At 38.1% G+C, this 25,885-nt stretch overlaps 1 protein-coding gene, 2 long non-coding RNA genes and 1 other non-coding gene across 5 annotated transcripts; 2 read left to right on the top strand and 2 right to left on the bottom strand.

The window, feature by feature from the left end:
* Positions 1-720: 720 nt before the first annotated feature.
* LOC147756658 (uncharacterized) lies at positions 721-7,618 on the top strand. 2 transcript variants are annotated; one of them, XR_015323917.1, is made up of 3 exons: positions 721-823; positions 1,121-2,330; positions 6,632-7,618. It is a non-coding gene; the product is annotated as an uncharacterized LOC147756658 (long non-coding RNA). The 2 variants fall into 2 exon arrangements; XR_015323916.1 differs by lacking the exon at positions 721-823 and having other exon boundaries at positions 1,015-2,330.
* On the bottom strand, positions 7,209-15,912 carry LOC147756657 (uncharacterized). Its single transcript, XR_015323921.1, has 2 exons — positions 15,408-15,912; positions 7,209-9,247 (listed from the first exon to the last, which is right to left on the bottom strand). It is a non-coding gene; the product is annotated as an uncharacterized LOC147756657 (long non-coding RNA).
* Positions 15,913-20,371: 4,459 nt separating this feature from the next.
* Positions 20,372-20,455, bottom strand: TRNAL-CAG (transfer RNA leucine (anticodon CAG)). The gene has a single exon. It is a non-coding gene; the product is annotated as a tRNA-Leu (tRNA).
* A 720-nt stretch (positions 20,456-21,175) lies between these two features.
* On the top strand, positions 21,176-22,491 carry LOC111247215 (nascent polypeptide-associated complex subunit alpha-like). The gene has a single exon (XM_022797878.2). The coding sequence runs from the start codon at positions 21,386-21,388 to the stop codon at positions 22,208-22,210; it is 825 nt and encodes a 274-aa protein (XP_022653613.1). The 5' UTR covers positions 21,176-21,385; the 3' UTR covers positions 22,211-22,491.
* Positions 22,492-25,885: the final 3,394 nt, after the last annotated feature.

The raw sequence follows: 25,885 nt of genomic DNA, 5'->3' as shown, positions 1-25,885 counted from the left end.
CTAATTATCAGCTCCGAATGGACTAAGTCTGTGAGTGATATAGTATGATTGTAGTTTTTGTGATTCGAAGATTGTAGACACGATGAAGCACGCCTTTTGATAATGAGGGACTTTCGAAGGAGAGGGGGGAGGGTATTGGAAACTTCCCCGACATGGATAAATAATACTAAATCTCGAGAGAAATAGTAAATGATGTATAAATTCGTTGATAGGGATATTGAAAAGTCCCAGCGGTAGCTTAGTGAGTTACACCTGTTAACCTTAAAGATACGTTGTGGTATAGGCTTGAACTCCAGCATACACACGTATGCGTTTTGAGAGCCAGCCGTATGATGGAATGTCGGACGTTAAACCCGAAACTCGAGGGCTCTTGACAAAAAAAAAATTGCGGTATCTGAGAAAATAGAGGGGTAAATTTCTCGTCCCTCTTCGATTCTCTTTCTTTGTTTCGTTCGTTTCTTTCAATTAGGCTAATGCTCAACCCGCGGTGGCTTTCCGTTCGCGGGTTTCTTTATTTCTACTCCCGAAGCGGTGGGTGCAGCTTTTGAATGTTAAGCTAATTAAGCGGAACGAAAAAAAAAATCACGCAATTTAGCAAGACATGACTTCGTGTGACTAGAAGTAAGTCCCACACTATTTGGCTGGATTATGCGAGATGTGCATTAATTATTTGCACCAAAAGTGGCTTTAAAAAAAAAGCGAAAACACTGGGTGAGGGAAGCAGACGAAGGGAAAGTCGTTGCAGTCAGCTGAGCTAGTTCAAATTACTGTGCAAGTCTATTTTCTAGTTTAACCCACTTAGTTAATATTATTAAAGATAAAGGTGGTTGTACTAGTGTATACGTTTTTGTACTATTTAGTATAAGCATAAAGATAGCTTGGATTTTTGTGGCAGGGACAGATTGGTACCTTTAAAACTAGCCTCTCACACTCCTTTTCCATTGGACTGCTTTAGCAACAACTAGGTATATTCCAATCATCTATAGTTGATATAAGGCGACGTAAAAGGTATTCGCTTACCGTGTATTATTGACTAAAATGATACGAACTCAGAGGAAATGTGAAGTAATAAAAAAGACAATGCGCATTTTTATAACGAAGTAATTGCCGATAATTTCAGAGTGCAATGATTTTGAAGGTGATCAGAGCGATTCATTGGAAAGGAAATAACAAACTCCGACGACATCGTTTTTTTAGCTCCTGGCTGACAAATCAATGTCGACTTTACCCACACGTTAAAAATGAGTGAAATTTCAGCCAAAATCCGTTATGCTCTACAATTTTATTATGATAAAGGCACAAACGCTGCGCAGGCCCATAAACAAATTTGTGCTGTCTATGGTCAAGATGCGTTATCGAAGGAAACAGCCCGAAGGTGGTTCCGTCGCTTTCGTTCTGGAAATTTTGATGTAAAAGATGCTCCTCGTAGTGGTCGGCCAAGTACGAAAAAAGCTGATAAAATTATTGCAAAAGTCAAGCAAGATCGACACGTGAGTAGTCATGACATTGCCAAGGAACTAAACATCCACCACCAAACAGTTTTAAATCATTTGAAAAAAGCTGGCTACAAAAAAAAGCTTGGTGTTTGGGTGCCACATGAACTGACGCAAAGGAATCTGCAAAACTCTACAGAAACGGACAAAAATCGAACTATATCTAAAGCAATTGATCCCAGGCGATAAGAAGTGGATCGCATACGACAATAATGTGGGGAAAAGGTCGCCAAAGTGGGGAAAAGTTCGACATCCTGTGACAAAGTACGGACTGACGCAAAATCAGCTGACGCTATGTGTTTAGCAGAATTAACAAGGAATCGTACATTAGGAGTTGCTGCCGCTTGAGAAAACGCTAGTTAGCGTTCGCTTTGTGCGCGCGTTTTTTCTAAAAAACGCATTTATTAGCGAAGATATGAGTCGAAAGAGCAGTGAAACTGGTCGGGCCCTTAGGAAGTTGGTCGTGCTACTACATGATGAAAATAGGTCGATGCGCGAAGTATCATTTTCGAGTGTACGATTCATAGTTCAGCGATTCAAAGTAACCCATACATTAAGGAATCAGCTAAGAAGCGGTCGGCCCCGTATATTGACTAAAGAAAACGAAAAGTTAAGTGTACAAAAACTTCTGAATAATCCTATGTTAAGTGCCCCAAAAATTGCTAAGATATTAGCCAATGCACAGCTAATACACGACCGAGAAATAAAACGGTTTCGGCGAGAACCATTCGAAATGTGCTTAATAAGAATGGCTTTTGCTGTGGCAAAAGCTCGAAACGAAGAACGTAGATGTGCTTAAAATTTTCGAACGGGAGCTCACCTGCTCAGATGAAACAGGTAAATTACATACATCTGATTCGGATGAGAGCCACATGATATAGTGCACGAACAGAAAACAATTCTGGGATTACGAGATATCTTTTTTGTTAACAGTTCCAACATTATGTTTAACTGCGTGAGCACCGCATACGCTTGGAACTTGCAAAAACTATAAATCGATGAAGACTATGATATTTATGAAAGAAGAACGTCACCTAGTTGCACAACGAGCGAGCTTTACAGATTAAAACCACCCAGCAACAGAATTTAGTTACTACAACAGTAACTTGAAGCATATTATAACATCCTTAGCTGCAAAAAATTACACAATAACATCAAGCAGCATTCATAACATACATTCATACATAATAACATCAAGCATTCAATAAATAAATATATGGCTAACGATACTTTGCAATGTGTGGCGAGCGGATTCGTACGGCCGCTTAGACCGCTTCTAGAGATATATTCCGTATAAGTAATATTTAACACAGGGTAATTAAGGGTTTGAGTTTAGAGTTTGAGGTTAGACATGAAAGCTGAGAAGTGTCAGGATCTGGATTTTTGCTCTAATCTTTGTGTTCTCGAATAGCTCAGGGCCTCGTACCATGTAGAGCATTGAAATCTCTGTAGTTGAAAAATTGCTGAATTTCATGAACCAATTCCAAACCGTAATGGCTTTCGAGCTAGAGAGTGCTTTAGGGATGTGCTCCAGATGAGCTCTTGGAATAGCAGGCTACACTTAAATAAGCTGTCCATCCATGAGATTTATAAAACTATTTGCTTTTTTCGGCATAGCTGACCGGGAGATTCGCATGGATTTAGTATACAGTTAGTGATGGTAGTCTTATAAGATTGGAATAAGCTTTAAGTTTGTTTACGTTCATTGCGATTTCAATACCACAATGCTTTTACAATGATCCGCGTTCATCGAGGGCTTGGTTATAAATAGGTATGCGATGTAGAAATTTGACACGTTGTTGTCAAAGTGTCTCAAGCTAATAGAACAAACAAGGGATAAGGTGTATGAAAATGAATGTACAAGCCTAAATTCCTTTTCGCATAGTTTACCTAAGAACTCAACTGAACGCACCCACGTAGACACAAATATCACTCTTAAAAAGATTTATAATCGACGCATGTTTTGATAATATCAGCCGTTATTAGCATCGGTACAGGATCCTAACTTCACAATGATGCCCGCTATTTTTCATATATTAAAACTCGGAATTCGAAAAGCTAGGCAACCTTCATACATCGAAAGTATTAGAGTCTCTGAAAAAAACTCAGTCAACTTTAAACGACCGAACAGCACATCATAATGAGTTTATTTGGCATGTAGGTAGTCACAAATCATAGCTGTCATTTCAAAACTTCCACTATGATAAGGAACATAGATACTGTAGCAAAGAAAACAATTTTTCTAAAGAACAGCGGGGGATGATCGGTCCTCAAGTCAAGAATACTATACAACTGGAGTCTATAAACAATTAGTGAATGTGTTCGGGCTGTCTGCTCTTGATAAGTCAACAGTGGGATTTTGGCGTAAATGAGTTAGTGAAAGAAATTTAGACACCAAAGAGCGCGAAAAAGAGGATCACAAAACAGATTTGAACGGATTGCAAAAATCAGGAAAATCTCCGAGTAAAACAGTTTGGTCAATTAAGTCTGAAATCGGCTGAAACTGAATTTTTTGGAATACATATTATGAAAATGCAACCAAAGCATTGTGTTGTGATATTATGCACGGAAACAAATAGTAAATACTTCGCTATCGCTGAGTATAGTGTGTCAATAGTAAGGAAGTTATTCAAATTTGAAAAAACTCTATCGAGTTATTCCGTTGAATCAAATATATATTTTAAATCTCCTGGAACAATCAGCTGCTACCCACATTAACAACGCCAGATATTTGGAGCCAATATAATCCAATGTGGGGAATGATACGCACTGAAGTAGTTATTGAACTTATAATTAGGCGTTCAGCGGGTAGGTAATATCTGGAAACACGTCCGTGCTACGAAAAACCAACAGATCGATTAGAAAAGAACGTTTAACTATCCGTTTAAGTTTGGCAGAGAAATATATCATATGTTATTACGGCAAACAAAGGCTACAAGATACCGATCGGCTAAAGGCGAAAGTGTAACGTTTCTTGCACAAGTTATTTCATCGATATTGTGTGTTGTCCAACACGTTAGGGAGTTCTCCGTGAAGACAAAATACTCTCGAATTAAAAACTAGATTACAACTTTCCTACCGTCTACTTACTAAAGAGTAAAAACAACGGTAGATGTGTCTACTGCGCCTCCCTTTAATTAAGCAAAATGGCAACGTATGAGAATGCTTCTACAAAAAGCTGACAGCTTTCCTTATGACAAACGTTACGACGTAAGCAAATTATCTTGTCAGGGGTAGCGTCAGATGTTCCATTGTAAGGGCCGACTACATAGATGGACGTCAGACTATATATAAAAGGGAACTCAGAATTCTCTATTCCCAAGTTAAAACGAAATTATGTGATTTTACTAAACCGTTTAGGGTAAATATTAATCTTAGAACCGCGGGCAACTTATAATTACCTCTCCGATGTCAATTGCGTGCTTGGGGATAAAAGCATATGCGTTTAGTGAAAGCTAGAAGCATTTTCTGCTTATTAAGCGGTACTCTCCGTAAATAAATTATCCGTATTCCGAAAGATGTGAAAAAAATTGAATCCATTGTAAGTCAAAGTGTTGTTACTTGAAGCCGTGGCTCATAATGGTCCATAATAAGCTTCTGAAAAATAATCAGATCAGCTATTTTTTATAGATATTAAAGAAAAACGGTCGTGTATAGCGTACACCAAGAAAGCGCCTGTTGTTTTACTGACTCTTACTCTAAGGAAGACTAAGCGAGGATTTGGTACCAATGGGATATCGTGATTTAACATCTCCGCATAACTGAGTTGCTCCCGCCAAGATTTCAAAAAGTTAGACTACTGCTCACTAAAAAGGTGACAGAAGTTATGCAGTAATTAGCCTTAACTGACTTAGACATTCCTCGGAACGAAGTTTTTTCGAAGACACTTTGTAACTTTCAAAAAAACTTGGTATTGGGGTCTTGACTGTTCGATCTCAGCCGCGGCAAAAACGTAAGCTTTGTTGCGTCAAATAATCTTCTGATTAGTATTTTGCTGAATTTTTTTTTATACTACTATTATTTAAAAAAGGTTCCGTATAATATTTAGTCCCTCAGATAGTGTAAAATGTTCACAGGCTAAAGTACCTAAAACATTTTTGCTTTGTGAAGAAGGCGCTAGAAATAAAATACTTTTTTTTTGGTTGTTGGAAAATACATCATTCGGTAAGTGCTCCGAAGTGAAAAGACAAGGCATGAGAACGAGTATATAGCGGTGTACCTAATGCACATATATTACATATTTACGTACAAATCTGTTTAGTATATACGTCGGCCGAATTTGCCCTTGGTTTTGATTAATAGGGCTATGAAGTTTTGGTTTGTTTCGAAAGCGCCATCTACCGCAAGCAAAAGCAACATCGAAACAGCTGCAAAACTTGATGGAACTATTGGCAGTACCGACATTTTCGAGTGGTTTGATAGATTTTGCAACTTGTCACGGGCGAAAAAGTAAAAGCAATTAAAAATCTCGTGATTGGCAATTACAAAATTACCCCCCACGCGGCTAAGGAGATCATAAGGCTTGCATAAGGACTAGTTATTACCATCAACAAAATGTTTGCAGTATGATGTTGCAATGAGTACGCAAGCATGACAATATCCAGAAGCTTTAGTGGCGAATCTGAATTGTTTTTTCTGCGAATCAAGTAGGGAAGCTCGCACACCGCAGATGCTCTCAAATTCGATTCTTTGATACGGTAGCCATGAAATACTGTAATGTCCGAAAACCTGTACCTAGTATATTTTTGTTAGCAAGATATATCTTCCTAAAATCAAACTGGCAGATTATATCTAGTCAATATTTTAATTATGATATTAGTTATAATAATTGACTGAAGCTCGTTCAGTCGGTTTTTGCGCCGCGCGTCCGGGGCTAACGACCGTCGGGTTTTCTGGTGAAACAGCTGACGACTGGTCAAATATTTAATCAGTTTCACTTTGGTACTAAGCAATTGCCAAACTTAGTTAAGAAAATAGCCTTTTAATGCGTTACCACTTGCGCCGCACAAGTTACGCCGAAGGAGCTCGTAGAATTAGTGCAGTTTATAGACCTATTTGTCGCTTCAGGATGTACCAACATACTATTATCGTTATGGTTATATTATTATAATTATATTTATATTAACTATCCGTTTCAGGATTTTGAATCGGAAGCTTTCGATGGCACGGACACAGAAGAAGTTCAGCGAGAGACAACGGTAGCCTCGGATAAGGCCGAGCCCTCATTAAAAATAGACTCGGAAATCTTCAATAAAGTGAACTCCGAAATACATGTTGAGGAGCCAACGATTTCTGCTAAAATGGAACCGGAAAGTTCCTAGAAATAAGTTTAACGGTTTCTAGATGTTCCTTTGTATTTAGGATAATCATCTTTTAAAAAATATATATAAACATTGATGTTTTATTGAGAGCGAATCATATCATGAATAACATAATTGTAGCATCTTATTGTTGTTTTATGGCAGAAATATGAAAACGAGGAGGTGGAACGCGTTTGTAGATAATTATTCTTTGAAATCTTTCATTTAATTGTTCATTTGCTATACACGCCTATATCTACACACTATTGCCATAAAATGCGCCTCAGATAACGGTTTTATTGCTTACGCTTGTCCTAGAAAAAAAAAACCCTAAGAAAAATCTGCACATTTTTCCTTAAAAATATTAAGCACGTCAATAACGTTAACGATATTAGTATTAATAATGACGAAGTAATTAATTAAAATTATCGTTTTAATAGGTTCTATTAGCTGTGAGGGTCAATTCTAATTCTGAAGGTTATTATTTGTTCTCCTTAGAATATAAAGGCGGAACTTTTATTATTATTATTATTATTGGTGCCATATAAGTGCATATAGTCTTAGAAAGTCGAACATATATCAAAAACCGATAATAAGCTTCTGTTTTTTGTTTCAAGTCGAAGTGTTCATAACAGTACCAACTTTTAGTCTGTATCGTCAATGTGGTGATAAAGGTCGGCTGCTTGAATAGAAATTGTAACGTTGTTTTTCGATGTATGATTACTAATGGTTAAAAATAAATTATAATTAATTTAACTTTATGGATACATACGAGTTTGGTTCGACCCCATAAATTACTGCATCAGCAACGGTGTTTCTTCGTAATTATGTTGTCTTCATTCCTTACAACATAAGGTAGTTTACATTAACATGAAGACATAGATTAATACCTTGTACTTAGTTCTCTTTTAAGTTCAGACAATTATCAGTATTATAGAACAAGGATCCGATTGGCCGTCTGGACGTTGAATGCACCAATATGCTTTACTAGCTTCTTCGAACACGTTGTATCCAGTACATCATGTTTTTTTGTTTCATATTTTTTAAGATTGATTATCAATATCAGAACGTAACACATAGTAAACTTTACAGTTTCACTTAACCTCACAGCATACGATTAACAGCAATTTAACATACAGAACAACGAATTCTATGCTCGTTCAGTAAAGCGTTCAGATTATTGCTATATCGGTTCCGAATTTCTTTTGCAATCAAATCAATAAATTCGAATGTTCGTGTACTGTTGTTGTAAAAAGATACAGGTTCTATATTTGTTCTCGTAGGTAATTTTTAAATTATCTCGACTAATGATTAAAATTAAATCACAGTCTCCACGTTTGCTTACTGGTCAGTCTATGGAGGATTGCAAAACTCTGTAATGTCACTTTCCTGATTATGTGGCAGCATCTGTTTGTCGCCTGAGTCGCATTTATTCATCCATCGAACAAATTCTCATGAAGTTCCAGTTGGCTAGATGTCACTTTTTTGGCGTGGTTTTCAGGTTCACGGACACGGATAAACTAAGTTATATTGTGCTATATACGGAACTAAAACCTGCAGTAACATCATCTACGTTCGGTTATTAGATAAAGCAAACATTCATTGATCAGACAGAATATGTAATTTCGATAACAGTTCATGACCTAAGTTGTTCGCCAATCGAATATGAAAACATTTCATAACAATGTTGTTCGTTTGTAATGTAAATTTGTTAGATTTACATTGTTGGTGTGCGTTCGCTAAAGTACAGATGTCGTGCTTCCTGCCACTTACTGAGCTAAGTTAAGTAATACTTCCTGCCAAAATAACTTTGAATCGAATAGAGTCTTATCTCGAAGTGTGCCATGCAATTACGTGAAGTATAAAGTACAATCAGATTGACGTTCTCCAGCGGCCAGAAGCAGAAAGCAGCGTGCAGATGCGTTATTGGCGAAATATATAACTTCTGACATATTCATTTTAATTATGGGTAAGAATTTTATTTTTAGACGAAAACTCACACAGGCATAACAATGTCATCTTTTGACTCTGATGTGGAAAAACGACGATCGTCTGCTTCAGAGTTTAGAGAAAGGCGGCATAGAACAGCTTTCGATCTATGGCATCTTCGGCCTGGCGGAAACATTGCAAGTGTACTTGCTACTGGACAGGTCGTATTTTTATTGCACCGAATTTCTGTAACTGATTTTTACATAGCACTAATGATGCTCGTCGCTCCGTTGCGCCGAATGCGCCGGTCCATACGGTGTGTGTATTTCGGCGAAAATTGTAATTCTTTTCATCGTCGTCTCTTCAGCGTGATCGTTTTTCATTACGGTGGGGCTAGGCATTAACGGCTGTAGAATGCTGATTTCGAAGAGAAGGCTGTGCTTGCTTAGTAGGATGCGCAAAATGTATTAGCGGACAGCTGTGGAACCGACTTCTGTCATGATAGCTAATAAAGGAAATGGACTCCTAAAAATAACAATCGAGTAGTGGATACAGTAACGCGTCATAATCGGGCAATTTTGTGCCTCAAAGGACTGCAGTTTTAATATCTAAATACATTACTTGTGATCACAGATTAGCTCAAAAAATGTGCTGCGTCCTTTCCATGACAGCTTGTTCATGCTTTTTTGCAACGAACACACGTTTTGAATAAAAACTTAACCAATTTGCTCTTTCAAGCTGATACGCTTTTATTTTTAAATATCGAAATGGCGTTTCTGTACTAGCCTTCGAAAAATGCTAAATAAAAAGCCGCGTTCGGCATTGAGGCCACAAGAAGTGCATTAATGGACATAGGACCGGTTCTTCCGTAGAACAAAGTGCTCTCAAATACGGCGTAGCACCCTTGACCACATACTATCGGGGGCTAAGCAAGCGGACGACAGTCGAATCTTATCAAACTCCATACAAAAGTTCGAATGTCTTTATCGTTAATGATAAAAGAAAACTACTAGTTACTGGCATAACTAAACACGGTAGGAAAGGCTGTGCCCTGACGCGGAAATATATCATAAAATCAATACACGACTATTGTCAAGTCGTTTTGAGGAGGATGCTAAGGAGTTGATCGTCAAACAGCTCCGTTGGAAGCGACCGGTTTAGTGGGTTCATGAAACGGAATCTGGAAGTGGTTAGTGGGAGTATTCCGAAAGTGTCACGCCCATCAGAAGACCAGCTGTGACAAGAAAATATTTAAGAACTTTTTTTGGGAAGCTTAGCTTCATCAAGCCGTAGTATCATTCAGATCTGCAAAAAGTGCATACAATCGACGAGAGTAGACATCCTATATATTTTATAGAAAGCGATTGGTTCCCACTACCGCTGTTAGAGAGCAAAAAATCCAGCCAGTTGAAACGAGAGAGAGCTTCCTGCTGGTGAGAGCGATTTCGTGAGAAATCCGTTTTTGTTTGAATTTTCCAACCAAATTGGTAATGTAGTGTTTAAACATAGTATTCCCTTAGCAGCACTGCTGTGCTCAGCTGTCTTGAAGATTCTTTTTTAATAGAATATTCTATGAAATATTTACCCAGTATATAACAGTCCGCAATCTGGTGCGTATCATGCATATAATAATGATGCTGATTTTTGGAAAAACTCTTGGCTGTTTTTTTGAAATCACATGCGTCACATGATGATTCAGCTCGGTGTAGGTGTCATTAAAAAGCTGAGATTTGCTAAATTGTTGTAACATCTATTCTGACCTAAAGTAAAGCTCCTTGTAGAAGAGATTGCTACAAAATTTGCTGTATTTGTCACCTACTACGATGGAAGCACAATCTTCGCAAGGCCCATAAAAAAAACTGCGGTGTTTATTGTCGAGATGCACTATCGAAACAAATGCCCAAGGAATGGTTCCATCGGTTTGGTTTTAAGACCTTCTATGTGAAGGATGCTTTTAATAGTAACCGACCAAAGTTAAGCAAGTGACGTAAGTTCCCGTGATTTCGCCAGGACTCTAAGTGTCCATTACCGGACAATTTTAACTTATTTGAAAAAAGAATTCTATAAATTGACGCAAAAGAATATAGCTTGTATTTTAATCTAAAAAACTTTACAGAAACGTAGCAAAATCGAGCTGTTTCTAACGCTGTTGATTACAGATGATGAAAATTGGATCACATACGGCAATGCCCAAATAAGCAAAAAATATGCCCAATAATCGGCAGCAAAACCCGGACTGTGTTTGGTAAATTTCAAAAGGAATGATGCACTATGAGCTGCTGCGCGCTAGAAAGATGATTGATTTGAACCTCTACTCTCAACAACGAACAAGATCATAACAAGCCATTGAAAAAAATCGACTGGCCCTTGTGAAAAGTAATGACGTCGTCTTCTACCATATCCGCATATATTTAGCTGCCTGGAAAAAATTGAGAGAATTTGAATGAGGTATTTGAATGCGTCCGCCGTAGAGTTCGAAGCTCGCATAATCATAGTATCATTTATTTCGATCTTTGTGAAACTCCCTTAATTGTATTAATTTTATTTAAAAAGAAAGACGCTACAATGAAGTTTTCAACCAAAAAACCACAAAATGTTTATGGTGATGGGATTATTGTATTACCAGAAAAACGGCAGACTGTCATCGATCAAATGGCGCATATTTAGTTGATGATATTATTTTAAGACACAACAAGTATTCATCTTGGTTTTGGCCCTAAATGTTTAATACTTTTTTCGACGACCCAAGATTAGAATGAAGAATCGATGGAGACGCGTAGTGAGAAAAATAACTGCCAGCTAGCAGATTGCAAAGAGTGTACTTGCAAAATCGGACACTGCAGCGTCATTAGTAATCGAAGCTATAATCTGTATTCTTGTCAGTAATCGAGGGCAGTTTAAGGCACATGAACATGATAAAATGTCGTTTTATGTAAACTAGTTGAGAACATTTTGTTTTTATTAATGTTATTGTTCAACTGGAGTACGTCTCGCTGCAGCTCATTGCAGGAATTTGGACGGAGTTCGACTGAAATAGGGCGCCTAATCAAAATGGATTTTTATTGAATTCGTCTGAATACCAAGACAGAAAAGCTTAACAAGGATAAAAATAGGTAACTCATGAAGTTTCCGATCGGGAGATCAGACAAGGAATTACGTGAAGATTGGATGAAAAGCGTCAGTAATATTAAAAAGATATCCACAGTGTAAGAGGAGATTTTGTTTTTATTAATCGCTTATTTCCAACGGCGAAACGCGTTGCATGAACATTTTTTTAAGTAGTAGTATTACTACTGGTACCGCTGTTTCGGGCAGTTAACAGCCGTTCCATACGAATCAAGTAAGCTGATCAATCACTTAAGAGAACAAGAAGGCTCCGTAAGGCAATTTTGCCAAACTAAATGGAACCTCTCGAGAATACACTTTGAGCTCGTTTCACTTTCGATAAACAAAATTTGATCGACGAGATAAGTCGCGTACGGATAAGTTGGGAATAGATGAGCGCAAAAAAAATTTTTCCAATTAGAGCGAGCAACTAGCAGACGCACATTAAGAATACAAGCAAAAAGTACCTGAAGAGGTAGTGTTTGAGGTGGGACAATTGTTTATTTCAAGCATCAGAAGTATTAAAATGTTAGATGTTTTTTTTAATGAGAATTGATCTTTGCGTATACTGAAATTACTACTTCAGTTCTAAACTGTCAGAAAAGCATGAAGCATATCGGGTTGAGTATAATTAAAAACAGAAGTGAGTAATTACAGCTACTATGTTAGAGAGGATTTAAACGAAAATTGTTTTTTCTGGAAATAGTTCAAAAAAACTTTTATACTAATATTGGTTCAGGTAGTTTCTGGCCAGACCAAAGAGAAGCTTTTTAACCCTTGCTGTAAAACACCCGAAATGCTTTAATTAACCAGGAGAGCTGGCTAACCGGTCCTCTACAATACGACAGACTATTGAAATCTGATGTAATTAGTACACCGAAGTGACGCAGTTATGCGAATTTAGCAAAAGTAACTTCATATTAGTTTATGGAGAAGCTGTTCCTCAAAAAGTGAATTTGTTTTCTAGTTTTTGTAGAGGATGTTCAAAAGGAGATGAACGTGTGACGCGCAACTATTATTCGTATCTACTGCTCTATTTGCTTCGACTCTTTTCGCTTTAGACACTCGTATGGGCTTCCATTGAGCAGCAGAAGCAAAGTAAGCTTGCAGCTAAAGATAGAAGTACTTTTTAAATTTTACAAAAATAGTGAAGATATTTCAATATGCACCGATAGCTTAGGTGCACTCTTTAGCTGAGTGACCTTAAAATTTGGCGGAACATATGCCTGCGCAAGATACATCTTGCTAAACCGTTTTAATTTTATCCTGAGATACGGTCCGACAGGCAACTACGTCGGACGGCAAAAAAATAGCCACGAGTCACGCTTTTTACAGCCGGGTTAGAGGCCGACGAAACTACTCTGAATAGCTGCAGCATGTATGACAAAAGCTACAGGTCAAAATACAGCTCAAAATAGATTTACTAAGTTAAAAAAAGTAGCAGCTCTGACCTAAGGAACGTACCTTAGTAAGCTTTTTTTACCTTGTTAAAGATCTCTCTGAGCTCTTTTTCCAGAAGGATAATTGTAAACTGTATTATAGAGCCGTCAGGGAAGCAGAATTGCCTCTGCAACTTCGTGACATCGATGAAAAATCGGTTGCACTTTTTCTTTTTCTCTAAATTACATGCTCACTGTTCGCTCCCAAAGACAAGGTAAAAAAGATCTTTCTAGTGATATCACTTGACTCACGAGGAAGCGAAACATTAGGCGAAGGAACCTGATAGAACTTTCGTAACAACTTTATAGGTGTTTGAGGAATCAACATTCTCGTAAGCTCTTTTTAACTTAGCCGATTTCGCAGAAGAGCATCAACTAAAAGCATTAAAAAATTAGCCTTAGTGTTTGTTTAATTATAACTTGGGTCATGGATAGCCAACGCAGAAGTATCATTTCAGTTGCACTGCCCTATTTCCAGCAGCAATCCGCTATCAATCAGTTGACGTATTTATTAGTACTAACATATTTTGTAGCGTTTATCACACTAACGAGAGAGGCATTGTATACCTGTCACAAACAAATCACACTCGTACACAATTACATTGAGCTTTTTTTTAGTATCTTTAAGGCGTCACATTCTACTGAATTTACAGGGATCCTGCGTAAAACACATTCTTAACGAGCATAAGCATATTCAGTAAGTACTTTTATTCTGTGTTGCTATCCGCGGCCAGTGAACCATTGCCCTTTTAGAGATTAGGGGGGGGGCAATGACTCGAACAATTGAGTAAACGTAGTCTTCAACCAATTGTCTCAAATGCAAGGATATCTGTTCAATCGTATTGGTAAACAATGGATCAAACCGACAGACTGAGTTCCAGTTATCCTGAAGTCGATGCATATACTATAGGAATGATTTTTATTTTTATGAAGACTTTCACTGGCAACGAACTAGATTTAGGTCCAACGTTTTTGTAATGTGTAACCTTTTACAAGCGATATAAGTTTATACATGTAACAGTATTACATGATAATAAAATAATTATTTACCGTTAAATTACGCCGCTCCAACGTAGATGAACTTATATTTCCGATTAGGATCGTCATACTGAATGGGTTTGGCCTTAGCTGTAACTTTTGAAAACACAATCCATCTAGGATCCGCAATAGCTACAACCAAGTAATTCAATTAAGTCATTTATATAATTACGAGTTATATATATATATATATATATATATATATATCTACTAGTTGAAAATATGTCGATTGTCTGTGACTCTCGTTTTGGTTCGTTGTCATTAACTTGCGCATACGCAAGGCTATATTCAGTTAAACGGATACTTCCGAATCGACAGAAAAAGATGCTGATTAAGCCTGTTAGTTCTTTCCATCGCGACACTTTTTATTATTAAATACTGTAGTAATTAGTTTTCATTGCCGCTGGCTATCAGAGTACCACTTCCAAATACTGTCCAGTTAAAATTGTGCCACTTCCCTTTTGATCTCGTCTAGAATTTTTCCTTAAATAGTAAATAATGTATCCCTACTATCGTTAAGGTCATTACTGGCAGGCTGTGAAATGACTTCTGCGGTAGAAGGTTCATGTTAGAACTGGCTTCCATTCTTGGCTCTTGAGACATTGTTATTAGGCTTTGAACAGAGCGCTAACTTTTCCCGCTAAACGTAAGTACAAAAAAAATTATAGGTCATAGCTGTGTAACGGTTTTCATGAAAATCACGAAGGTTAGCTTACTTTCTCTATGTTTTTAAGCTTTTTTTACAATTGTTCCTCCTAACTAACGTTTTTTTTGTGAAGGGCTAAGTCTATAATAGTGCAATTAGCCTACGTCAGTTAGAATGAGCAGAATCGGCTAGGACCGTTTAGGTCGCGTTAGGACTTACGATGAAAAGTGAATTTATGCTTTGATTTAGCGAAATACAATTTCGTTCAGATATTTTGTAGCAGCAATTATTTTACAAACCGATCGAAATTCTGTCTATTTGAATGCAACTTATTCAAGTGAGAACCCTATGAGCATACTTGTCGAAATACATTTCATATATAAGTGCCAAACCTACGTCAGCGTTGCTGGCATGTTTGTTGCTATACGTGGTTAGCTGTTGTCATCTGGGCGCTTACCTGGCTAGCTACGCTTTGACCTATAGCAGCACTTGGCTCCAATGGCTTCCAACCTTCCAGAAACCCAAATTAATAATAGCTAATGGAAAGCTTTTCTGGTAAGCAGCACGTATTGTAGGAATCAGCGGCTCAATAAAATGACTAACGTAAGCCTACGAGACGAGTTTGCTTTCTCATCCAAAAGACGTCCGCTGCGTGTCGATATGCCACGTGCAGAGCTTCGTATCGACACTTACGTTGAGAGGTTAACGTCAGGTGCTGGTATTAGGTAATGTAGCTTACAGGATGATGCGATTCTTTTCAGCCAAGCGAGAAACTCTAAGCCTTACATGATTTGCCCACGACCACCGAAACTAGTAGAGCAGCTGTAATGTAGTCGGTAAAAGTTTTGATCTAGTCTAGAAAGACGCCCGGACATGATCATCAGAACAGCAGAGTCGACCAGATCGAGTTGACTGATTTGGCACGTCTTCGTCGATTCTTTAGGTACCTTTTTGTCCAGATCGCTTCTGTCATTGACGTCGTCTTTGCGGACGATAGCAATTATTTGGTCGTCCTTCTTATGTAACATAAACTCTATTTCGTTACGAATTCATACTCGTTTAAATTCGAAGGTGTACCTTATGAGTTTGAGAAGAATTTCTGAAGGACATTTTTTGTGAAATCTTTCTCTAGCATCTGCATCATGCTTGCTGAATAAATATGATCCGATTCAAAGTTTCTCTACCTTCCTAGTCGGTGGCGGCCTCTTCGTCACCGAAAGCCAGCTAAAAACTGAGTGCACAAATAAGAGTTCCTTGAATGAATAGCAAAACTGCATGAAAACAGCTTCCCTGGACAAAACAATGCTAACAACTAATATATTATAGTCATGTACTATTTATAATAGCAAAGCCTTTAATTTACTTTGGGGTGTTAGCTGGTTTTCTTCATTTGGCTCTATTTGGTAGGACGTCTTAACAACTTCTGACCGAGCTGACAAGTTTTTTGCTGACAATCCATGATTGTCGAGCGAAAGACCTGTCTGCTGTACTTCGGTCAGCTTAACAGTAGCCATTCAGATCCTGGAGTACTCTTCAATATGCCCACTAATCGAAACGAAACGCCAATTCGGTTGTATCAATGATTCCGGTATCTGTGAATTAAAAATAGCACTTTCTCGTGTGATCTGTGTAAACATGCTGATTTACAATGAACTCCGTAATTTCAGTCACTGTAACTGCGATCAGTGAAGTTGGTCTGCTTTTGCAGATAACAAACAAATAAAAATAAAATAAACTACGGAATTCGTAATAGGAGCATGAAACGTGTATGCGAAGACTAAATGACTATTGTGCTTTCTGAGTCACCTCCTTGTTCGCTCAAAGAACACGCAGAACTGAATATACACAATAGGGTAATAATTCAAATATACTAAACCTACAATTTACCGATCCCGTCGTAAACAGCAGGGACAATCTACAATCTTTAACCGGAACCTTTCGGCCTCATCTACGATCTCCTCTTTGATTCGAAATTTCTCCAGACCAACGACTTATACGTTGTGATCCGTTAGCTCAGGGCCAACAGGTGCTATAGAATTAAACTCAGAAAGCAATCCACGGAAATTTTTGTTGGGGTTTTTGACGCTATGTATACCTTTATCGGCATCTACGATCTGAATTTGTGATGCCGAGATCATCTCGTCACTGTAATCGACTTTCTGTAGGCTTGTAAGAATGACAAAGTGCGGTAATAAATTACTTCAGCAGTTCAGCAGCGGACCTGAGTGGCGTTCGTCGTCGTGTATGATATTGACAAAGATGTTCAGAAGCTTTGTCAAAGCAGCTTTGTCGAAGAAGGACAAGGAAGCAAATAAATGGGCAGGCTTCTATATATTATATATTAGATTGCACTATTTGTAATCTAACAGCGCCTTTCATACAGCAAAAATTTACTAGAAGAAGATAAGCCTTATAATATAGGCAGATCACCTAGACAGCGCCTGCTATATATTTTTTTAAGACACTTGCGCGTCGCCGACGCCGGCTGCTACATTGAGGATAGGCTTCTGCGGTTTCACTTTCTATTCTATTTCTATTCGACGTCTTTCCATAAACAGGACGTCGTTTAATGGTCGCTTTTTCGCGATAATTCTGTTGGTAGATTCGCTACCTTTCGCTGCAACTATACCGTTCTTAAGTAGGTTTCCTTTTGTCTGTAAAATTATCGATAACCTCGATCGGTTCGACATCGGTTATTAATGGCTTCTCAGTTTTTGTTTATGTGTTCATGACCTATCTCGGTTGAGATGATAACGTTTAACTGTAAGAAACTTCGGATCTATGTGAATTGGTTATTTTATTGAATTCGAGTTCGAAGTCACTGTTTATATTGCAACTGCCCTGGTTGTTCATTCAAAGTTTCTTATATGTGCCGAGGTTGATTCAGCCGTCGACTTCTTCTTCTGCTTCTGGTGTTTCTAGAACCGCTTGAGTTATTTATCCAGAGCGCCTGGTTCGATCAGACTTGTACCAAGTTACGCAGACTCTGCAACGCTCTCTTTCTTTCATTAAATTACGTTTTTATTTCTAGTAGCATCGGCCTACCATGATACCTTGTATCTTCGGGACTTGGCGAACAAATCGATTACAAAAGCACGCTGCTACAGATATGTGTGGACAGTTACTGAGTTGCAGCTCAATACGACTCTGTATTGTCTAAACTGGCGAAAGGTTTTATATGATGAATAGTTTTAGTGAATGACATATTTAGGGAGAGAGCAAATGTAGACTTGAAGTTTAAATGAAGGCCGACATTGGTACACTAATAGTTATATACATACAAAAAAGGCACGAAAATAATTATTACTGAATAAATATATTATTTTACACTGAAGAGGCCACAGGATTGATTACCTCGTCATATAAATGCCCAGGATACTCATCTTTATTATTCACACCTCCCTGTAGTTTACTCACGATACCTGGGCATACATTGGTGTCTTGTTACTATTGATTTTTTCGTGTGCAGTCGTAATAACCGCACTTACACATCATCGTCTACGTGCAAAAACATTATGCGTCACAACATCTCACAAAAATGTATGGCAAAAGTCTATTTGTCGAATGTGAAACAGAGAAAATTGTACAATAGAGAAAGCAGTATATGTTTATAACATACATACAGTTCAATCAGCACATACGCTGGTTACAATATATAATTTTCAGTTTGGCTTTTTTTAAAACAGGAGCTGAATCTAAAGCCTTTGCCTAATTTTGGCCATTCCCATAAGCACGATACCGAATTTCTCGAAAGCATCTAGCCATCGTAGCGCTGATGCAGAGACTACGGCAATATATCAAAACAAATCTGTGAAGGCACATCGAGAACATTAAAACACTCTTATCGAAACAACCGATTCAATCATCTTTCATTTATGCGAATCCTTCGAACGCCACTCATGGACAGCTACCGAGTGACAACAGTTTCTAAGCTTTAATATAAGACGGAAACAAACACAACTAGTATTTTTCGGTTATTTTTTTTTAAAACTACCGGGCCAATTTTATCGGATGAAAAAATATGTGAACAGCATAGGATGCAATTCCAATGTACCATGTAAAAATAAAATTCGAAGAGCAAGCATATTTAAACCGAAGGCATTTGGTCAGCAGATAGTGTTGTTGCGCTGCAGAAAGAGTCGCATAGAAGTGTTGAGTTTTAGTAGAATCATAGAGCACCACCCAAGGGCTTTGCCCCCGTCTGTTTCGCTATTAAAAGTGCGTGGATCATGCTGGTTGTTGCCTTACTGTTTGCAAAGAGTGGTGTGGCGTTGTTTACAAACGTGTACAAAAAATTATTTGCCCAGTCTGACTCAGGTTCCGCAATGCACTTCTCACGATACACCTCTAACTGACTACAAAAATCAGCTTTATCGGTGGCCTCTAGGAGGTGTTGGGGAGGGGGAGGGGGGCATATTTATCTAGGAAAACAAACCATTTAAAAGGAAAGGACTGCAGAAAATCAAGCTTTCTATTGTATTGCTGGAAGACTTGCGGGGATTAAGTAATGTAACAACTGATCGCACAGATGGATAGGTGACGAACTTTACTGGCTTTCAAACAAGGGACATAAAAACTACTTGTCTCGAAAGCGTAGCACAAATGTTTGTTTAGCTAACTGTGATTGTCTTTCAAAGCTAGACCTTCTAGTAAGTCTTTAATACTATACTGAACAGGCAATTCCAAAGGCTTATTTTGAAGAAGAAACAGCCAAAGACAGAAAGCAAGAATGCTATTTGGTCTGCTTTAGAAAAGCATCTGCTTGATAAAGATGACATCAATAATTTGTATAAGCTTCGTTCAAGCCTCGCCATTGACGTATATTGCACAACAAATAAGTAAATAAAGAAACAAATATATAAGCTTTGTAAGTAAACGTACTCTTTTTTTTATCTTTCTAATTGCCTAGTGAATGTAATTAGCCTACAAACATTTTACTCTCTACTTATGTATGCATACAATAATTGAATACTAGATCCGCACCCAGCGGAAGTACATAGGTACGCGGTATTTACTGCCAGTCAACGGAAGAGTTGAGTTGTCCTTGTATGATGATAGCGCAACTCGACAAAAGCTGGTCGATCGTTATACTAAATTCACTTCATGCTGCTTCAAATTCCTACAATTTTTTCACTTCTACCCAGCTTCTACCAAACTATCCTATTAAAGCTCTTACTTATAACTTCACTTCGTCACAATGATTTTTGAAACTAGTCAAAAGAGTTCTCTCAAAGTCGACGAAAACGCGAATGTTGTATTCAAAATTCAGTTGAATGAGCTTCGTGTTTTTCATGTATGAACTAATAATACGAATTTCCGTTTATAACACAATGAACATAGTGTATATTGATCTTACCTTATACGTTTTCCCATATATTAATACTACTTGTTTAAAATAATTTCCACACGTAAAAATGTATATGTCAGGGGTGGGATTCGAACCCACGCCCGGAAGACCGGACTGCGACCTGAACGCAGCGCCTTGGACCGCTCGGCCATCCTGACACGTGTAGAACACATGTGTTTAACACAATTAGAGGATGTCTTGTACTAATTTTGCGAGCACACTTTGCCAGAGGTAAAGGTATCTTGCAACCCATTGTTCACAATGCTGCAGTTCCTTCAAGAGCATGATGCGTTGTCGTCTGCCCTATTTGATTTTTTTTCTTTTCGTCAAAACACTGATTCATTTATCCATAAAAAAAATACGAGAGAAAGTTTCAATGAATCCACAACTAGGAGATCACAAAACCGATTTCTGAAAGAGGCTATATGGTCTCTGTTATACGCGTATTTACTACTTAGCGGTGTTCAACTGACATTATGTATGCCGGCAGATTCTATACAGATAAGTTTTGTGACTTTTTAAGCAAATGACACATATATGTTTACTTAATAGATATGCAATGAAATGAATCTATAAAATTTAGTAGTCAAACTTTAACCAGACTGCGCGCCTTTGCTTCGCTTACTCCGCTCTAATGAATGGAATCAACCATCCATCGCGGTACGGCCTTGTAAGTACTTGCAGTACGCGATTTAAATTTTGGCGCTCTTTTCACCCACCACCAATTTCGTGTCCATTATAAATTTTAGGTTTGGACAACTTGACACATATACTGTTTTATTACAGCTGTTTACTTTATAGTCAGACCTAACAAGAATAAGAAATTCGGGTAAGCAAGTGGCGAACTACCCAACGTAAACTGTTCCCCTGTTTTACTGGTGCGTTTCCGGTTTCTTTTTCGACTTGCTCGCGTGTAGCACGCTGTGCGTGTGAATGAAGTGCGCGTTTTTGGTTTTTTGCTGTTTTACGCCCCTGGTCTGCCTTTGTGTATTGCACTGAAGTAGTTTCCCCGTGTTTGTGTTTGTCGACGTCGTGGGTTTTATCGAAACGTGTGATCGCGTGACGAAAAAGGGACCAATATCAAAAAAATGTCGTCCAGGGTAAAAAAGGCCCAGGCTACCCAATCCGCTGCTGCCACACCAGCCAATGAGAAAGCGGCCGAAAATCTGAAAAAGCCTGTCGAGAAACCCATCCAGAAACCTTTCCATACTACAACGGATCATTTAAGATCTCTCCTAGCTGGCGATTCACCAACGAAAACAAAGGCTCCTGCCGCTGACGGCAAAAAGGCTGCATATCCTAAAAAGGACGAGAAGAAACTGGCAGAGGCTAAGGAAGATGAGGTTGTAGTTGACGACGCGTCTGACTCGGATACCGATACTGGCCTGGAGGATTCGGGCGCCGACGACGAGAAGGGTGATGAGGCCGGCAACGGTGATGACCCAACCAATGAATTAAGACAATCCCGCTACGAAAAGAAAGCTCGTAAGATCATGTCAAAACTCAACCTCAAGCAGGTCACCGGCATAAATCGGGTGGCAATCCGCAAATCAAAGAATATTCTGTTTATCATTTCTAAGCCCGACGTGTACAAGCCACCCTTTACGGATAGGTATATTGTTTTTGGCGAGGCAAAGGTCGAAGACCTTAGTCAACAGGCCCAGTTAGCGGCTGCAGAAAAATTCAAGGCGGCGACCGCTGCTGCTGCCGAACTTGGTCCTTCGGCTGGCAGGACACTACCAACGACGGCTGACGAAGATGAGGACGAAGAAGACATTGACATGAGTGGAATCGAGGTGCGGGACGTCGAGTTAGTTTGTGCTCAGGCGTCCGTATCGAAGGCGCGAGCCGTACGCGCATTGCGGAACCACAATGGCGATATTGTCAACGCCATCATGGAGCTCACTGTGTAAACTTTCATGGGTTCATGAACACGCACGAACATACAGACGACAAGCACGTTACTATCATTAATACAATAAAGATGTAATAATGCGACGTTGTGAAGGAGTTGAGTTAAAAAGAAAATAAAGCCGAACTAATTACGCTCACAACGATGAAACGTACGCGTATAGAACACGCAATAAAAGACAAACCAACAGACAAAACCAATCGCGAGAAGCAAGCACAGTGCAGTTGGAGCTGCCGTAAGGCGGACACCAAATAAAAAAACAACACGGGGTTAAGTTATGTAGTAAGGCTGTTTTTCTTTTTTGTTCGTCCTAGCCCTTTTATGTTGTAGTGATGGTCTATGCAACGACGACGAATCGTCAACGAATTAGCAACAACTAATACTTGTGTGCGTTTTAGTTCTAATAATTATGCTCTCGTATCACGTAAACTCATGACTCGAAACTTACTGGGGATTAGTATTCACATCTAGAGCACGTCAATGTACCTGAAGGCCAAGTATGTTCTAGGTTAGCTATGTATGGCCGTGGTTAACAGCACGATTGTGCCGGGCAGCATTTTTGCGTACAGCTGTTAACATTTAGCTCATTCTACATCCTTTTTTAAACATTTTGTATCAGTTACACCTTATGCATCGGTATGTCTCTCAAGTAGTCGAATAGAAGTTAGGGGCTCACATATTACATTTTTTAGTGCCAAAGGCACACCTAATCAAACATCTGTACCAATGGCCAGTTATTCGAAATGACGGCAAAAAAATATTCATCTACACCATTGCGCTTTTTTTCACCAGTCTCAAAGCTCAAATTTTTGTGATCGTCGATTTTCTGCAATGTTGTGGTTCGAGCGCTATACGCACCCTCAACCTGTTGTGTTTAGAAATGGCTAATGCGGCAACAACTAAACGTTATCAAGCTGCGTAGTCCTTTGAGGAAGCTTTTTTTTTTCAATCTTCCTGTCTCGAACTTTATTGGAAGCATGTATCATTAGCAGTGTGACCTGTGTATTGCTTGGCATTGACAGCAACCCATTAATTCGACGTTGATTTAATAGAAACGAAATTTAATTTCGCGATGTGATCCATCCGTCATTATTTTTCATTGTACAACTGTAGATTTCTAGTGAAAGGAGCAACATGACGTAGACCCAATGACAATGCCGTTTTTGTACTGACGGTGGAAACATATTGTTAGTCCGTTCCAGTGTAATTTGCTTTAGTGTATTTGATTTTTTGTAGGGAATAGTCAGTGCGATTTTCGAAGTTAGTTAATGCAAGTAATAAATTTTAAATGTTTCTCTTATGAGCAAATTTTACTAAAATTGTGTTGGCCATTTCAGTTTAGCCCGTACTTGAAAATAATTTTGTGCAGCGTCAATTGCTACTAGCAACATTGTTTGTATAATTTTTAAACCGCAGAATATCTTAACACGTTTTCATACTTGACACTTTCATACCGATATGTAGGAACTCACGATTATTTAAATGGTAGGTGCATTGAATAGAGAACAAACGTTTTCCAGCCGAATGTGTTACTCCACGACAAGCAGCCATCCCAACTTATTTGGTTCTTCAAGCGTTATGACGATGCACCATATTTGAATAATAAGTGCAAAGACGATAATGACAAGCGGTAACAAGTGTTACTATGTAAAGCTTCCATGAAATTAAAAGAGATCCGATTCATGGCGGTTAATTACTGGTCACTTAGTTTGTGTTTGATAGATGCACTGATTCTAAGCATGTGCTTAGGCATGTTATAAGACAAGGGCTGCGACTAAAATTTCGCAATTTTTTTATTTGATTTATTTATTCACATTAAGGCGCAGATTTCTTCATCGTCCGTTTACTTGGGTTTTTATATAAAGCGTATCTATATCAGTGCGCTCGATATATCCTTTAACATTGCTGTGTTACAAAGAGGATTGGATTACTCAAAGCTGTTTACTTACGTTAGAGTTTCTTGGCTTTTCTGATTGGAACGCCACAAGTTAACGTTGTTAGTGCTATTCCGACTCTCTATCATTATATGCTACGCCCTAACTGTAAATAGGCAACCCTATATAGAATTGCTTACTTCGTAGATATTTGAGGACGTTGTGAATGTTCAGATTATATACAACGTTGTAACGACTCTCTTAACCTTTTGATCTATACATGCCAACTCGAATAAAGACATAGTTCAACCATATTTAGTTCCTTATCCCTTGCAGCATTAGTTACGACTTTATAAGCACGTAACTATTTAACGTAATTGAATCCCTTTTATATATATGGTTGATGTTTTCTATTCATATCTTTGAATGTGTGCTATCATTGTTATTATTTAAAACACGCACAATACATGTCATAAAACAGTATTATGGTAATGTATATGAATTTATGTCCTTAAAGTACGAGGCTCGCAAATAATGGGCTACATTTTGTCTGCACGCTGTATACATTCTATTCCAGGAAATGCTGGTAGCGTGAAGTAAAGTCGAAAACATTTTTTTAATTCGACTATATATTTGACAAAATTAACTTACCTACGTAACACGTTGTCGTAGCTTCCATATCCAAAAACCGAGAATCACTACATCATCTTTGGGCCTACATGGAACATTAAAATGGCGAATTTAAGAACGCTTTTCCTACCGTTTATTTTTTTGGAATAAAAATTCAACGCAGGCTTAATTCACTGCATAACACACAACAAGGCCATAAATGAGACGCTATACGATAGATGATATAACAAAAGCACTGTCACGGTGAATAAATGGTTTTGATTTCTATCAAACCAAATAACAGATTGCCTTGACCTTCGCTCGCACACTTTTTTTAACCTAATTTAGGGAGAATCTTTTCTAAGGGTCTAATAGTCTATGCTCAAGGCCTATTACAACCAGAACCTTTATTCAAGAAAAATTCATAATAAACATGACATAGTGAATAATTATTTCATGACTATTATTCAATTACCCGATAAGCAGAGTTTATAGCAGCGGGGATTGTATCTACAAACAAAACGTATTTAATTTCAGTACTACTGTATCTACTTTACTCTGGAATAAATAGAATTTATCTTCCAGTATTCAGTCGTTGACACAGACCTAACCCTGAGACCCAAAATAAGGGTACATTTATTTATGTGAAACAGTTTTAATCTTACATATGTAACAGATAGCATTATAGGTCGTTGAAGGAAGTCGCTTTTGTAACTAAGCATCACCATAATTCTTTGCCTCGATGCAGTATGAATTTAAATCAATCCTGAACAGTTTAGCGTATTTAACTAGATTTGTTATTACATTGTACTCATTTAGAAACCAGGTACACGGACAAAGATATTTGCATCGACATAGACATTTTAGCATTGCACTTTGATAACAACTAATGCAACAAAACGCATGAACAGTTGGTTTATTTGGGTAAAATAAGTTCAAACTGATTTCTCAATTCTATTGAGTTTGGTCCTATTAGGCATTTTCTATTTGATTTTTTTTAGTTCATTAAAGTTATTTGTAACCATGAATAGAACAAAAAAAGATAACCTTAAATATTCTTTCTCTAAACGAGGCGAATCGGGTGCACGCTACTTAGCTACTTAGACGAATAATGACATTTTACTTTATTATACAAGGACTAAACATTTTAATGATTATAGCCTTTATCAATGTACAGATCCACGGTGGTAGAG

This window comes from Varroa destructor, unplaced genomic scaffold (assembly GCF_002443255.2).
Source record: "Varroa destructor unplaced genomic scaffold, Vdes_3.0 BEIS01000003.1, whole genome shotgun sequence".
NCBI lineage: Eukaryota > Metazoa > Arthropoda > Arachnida > Mesostigmata > Varroidae > Varroa > Varroa destructor.
The sequence above is the reverse complement of the archived record's forward strand: the minus strand, read 5'-3'. Positions and strand labels throughout refer to the sequence as shown.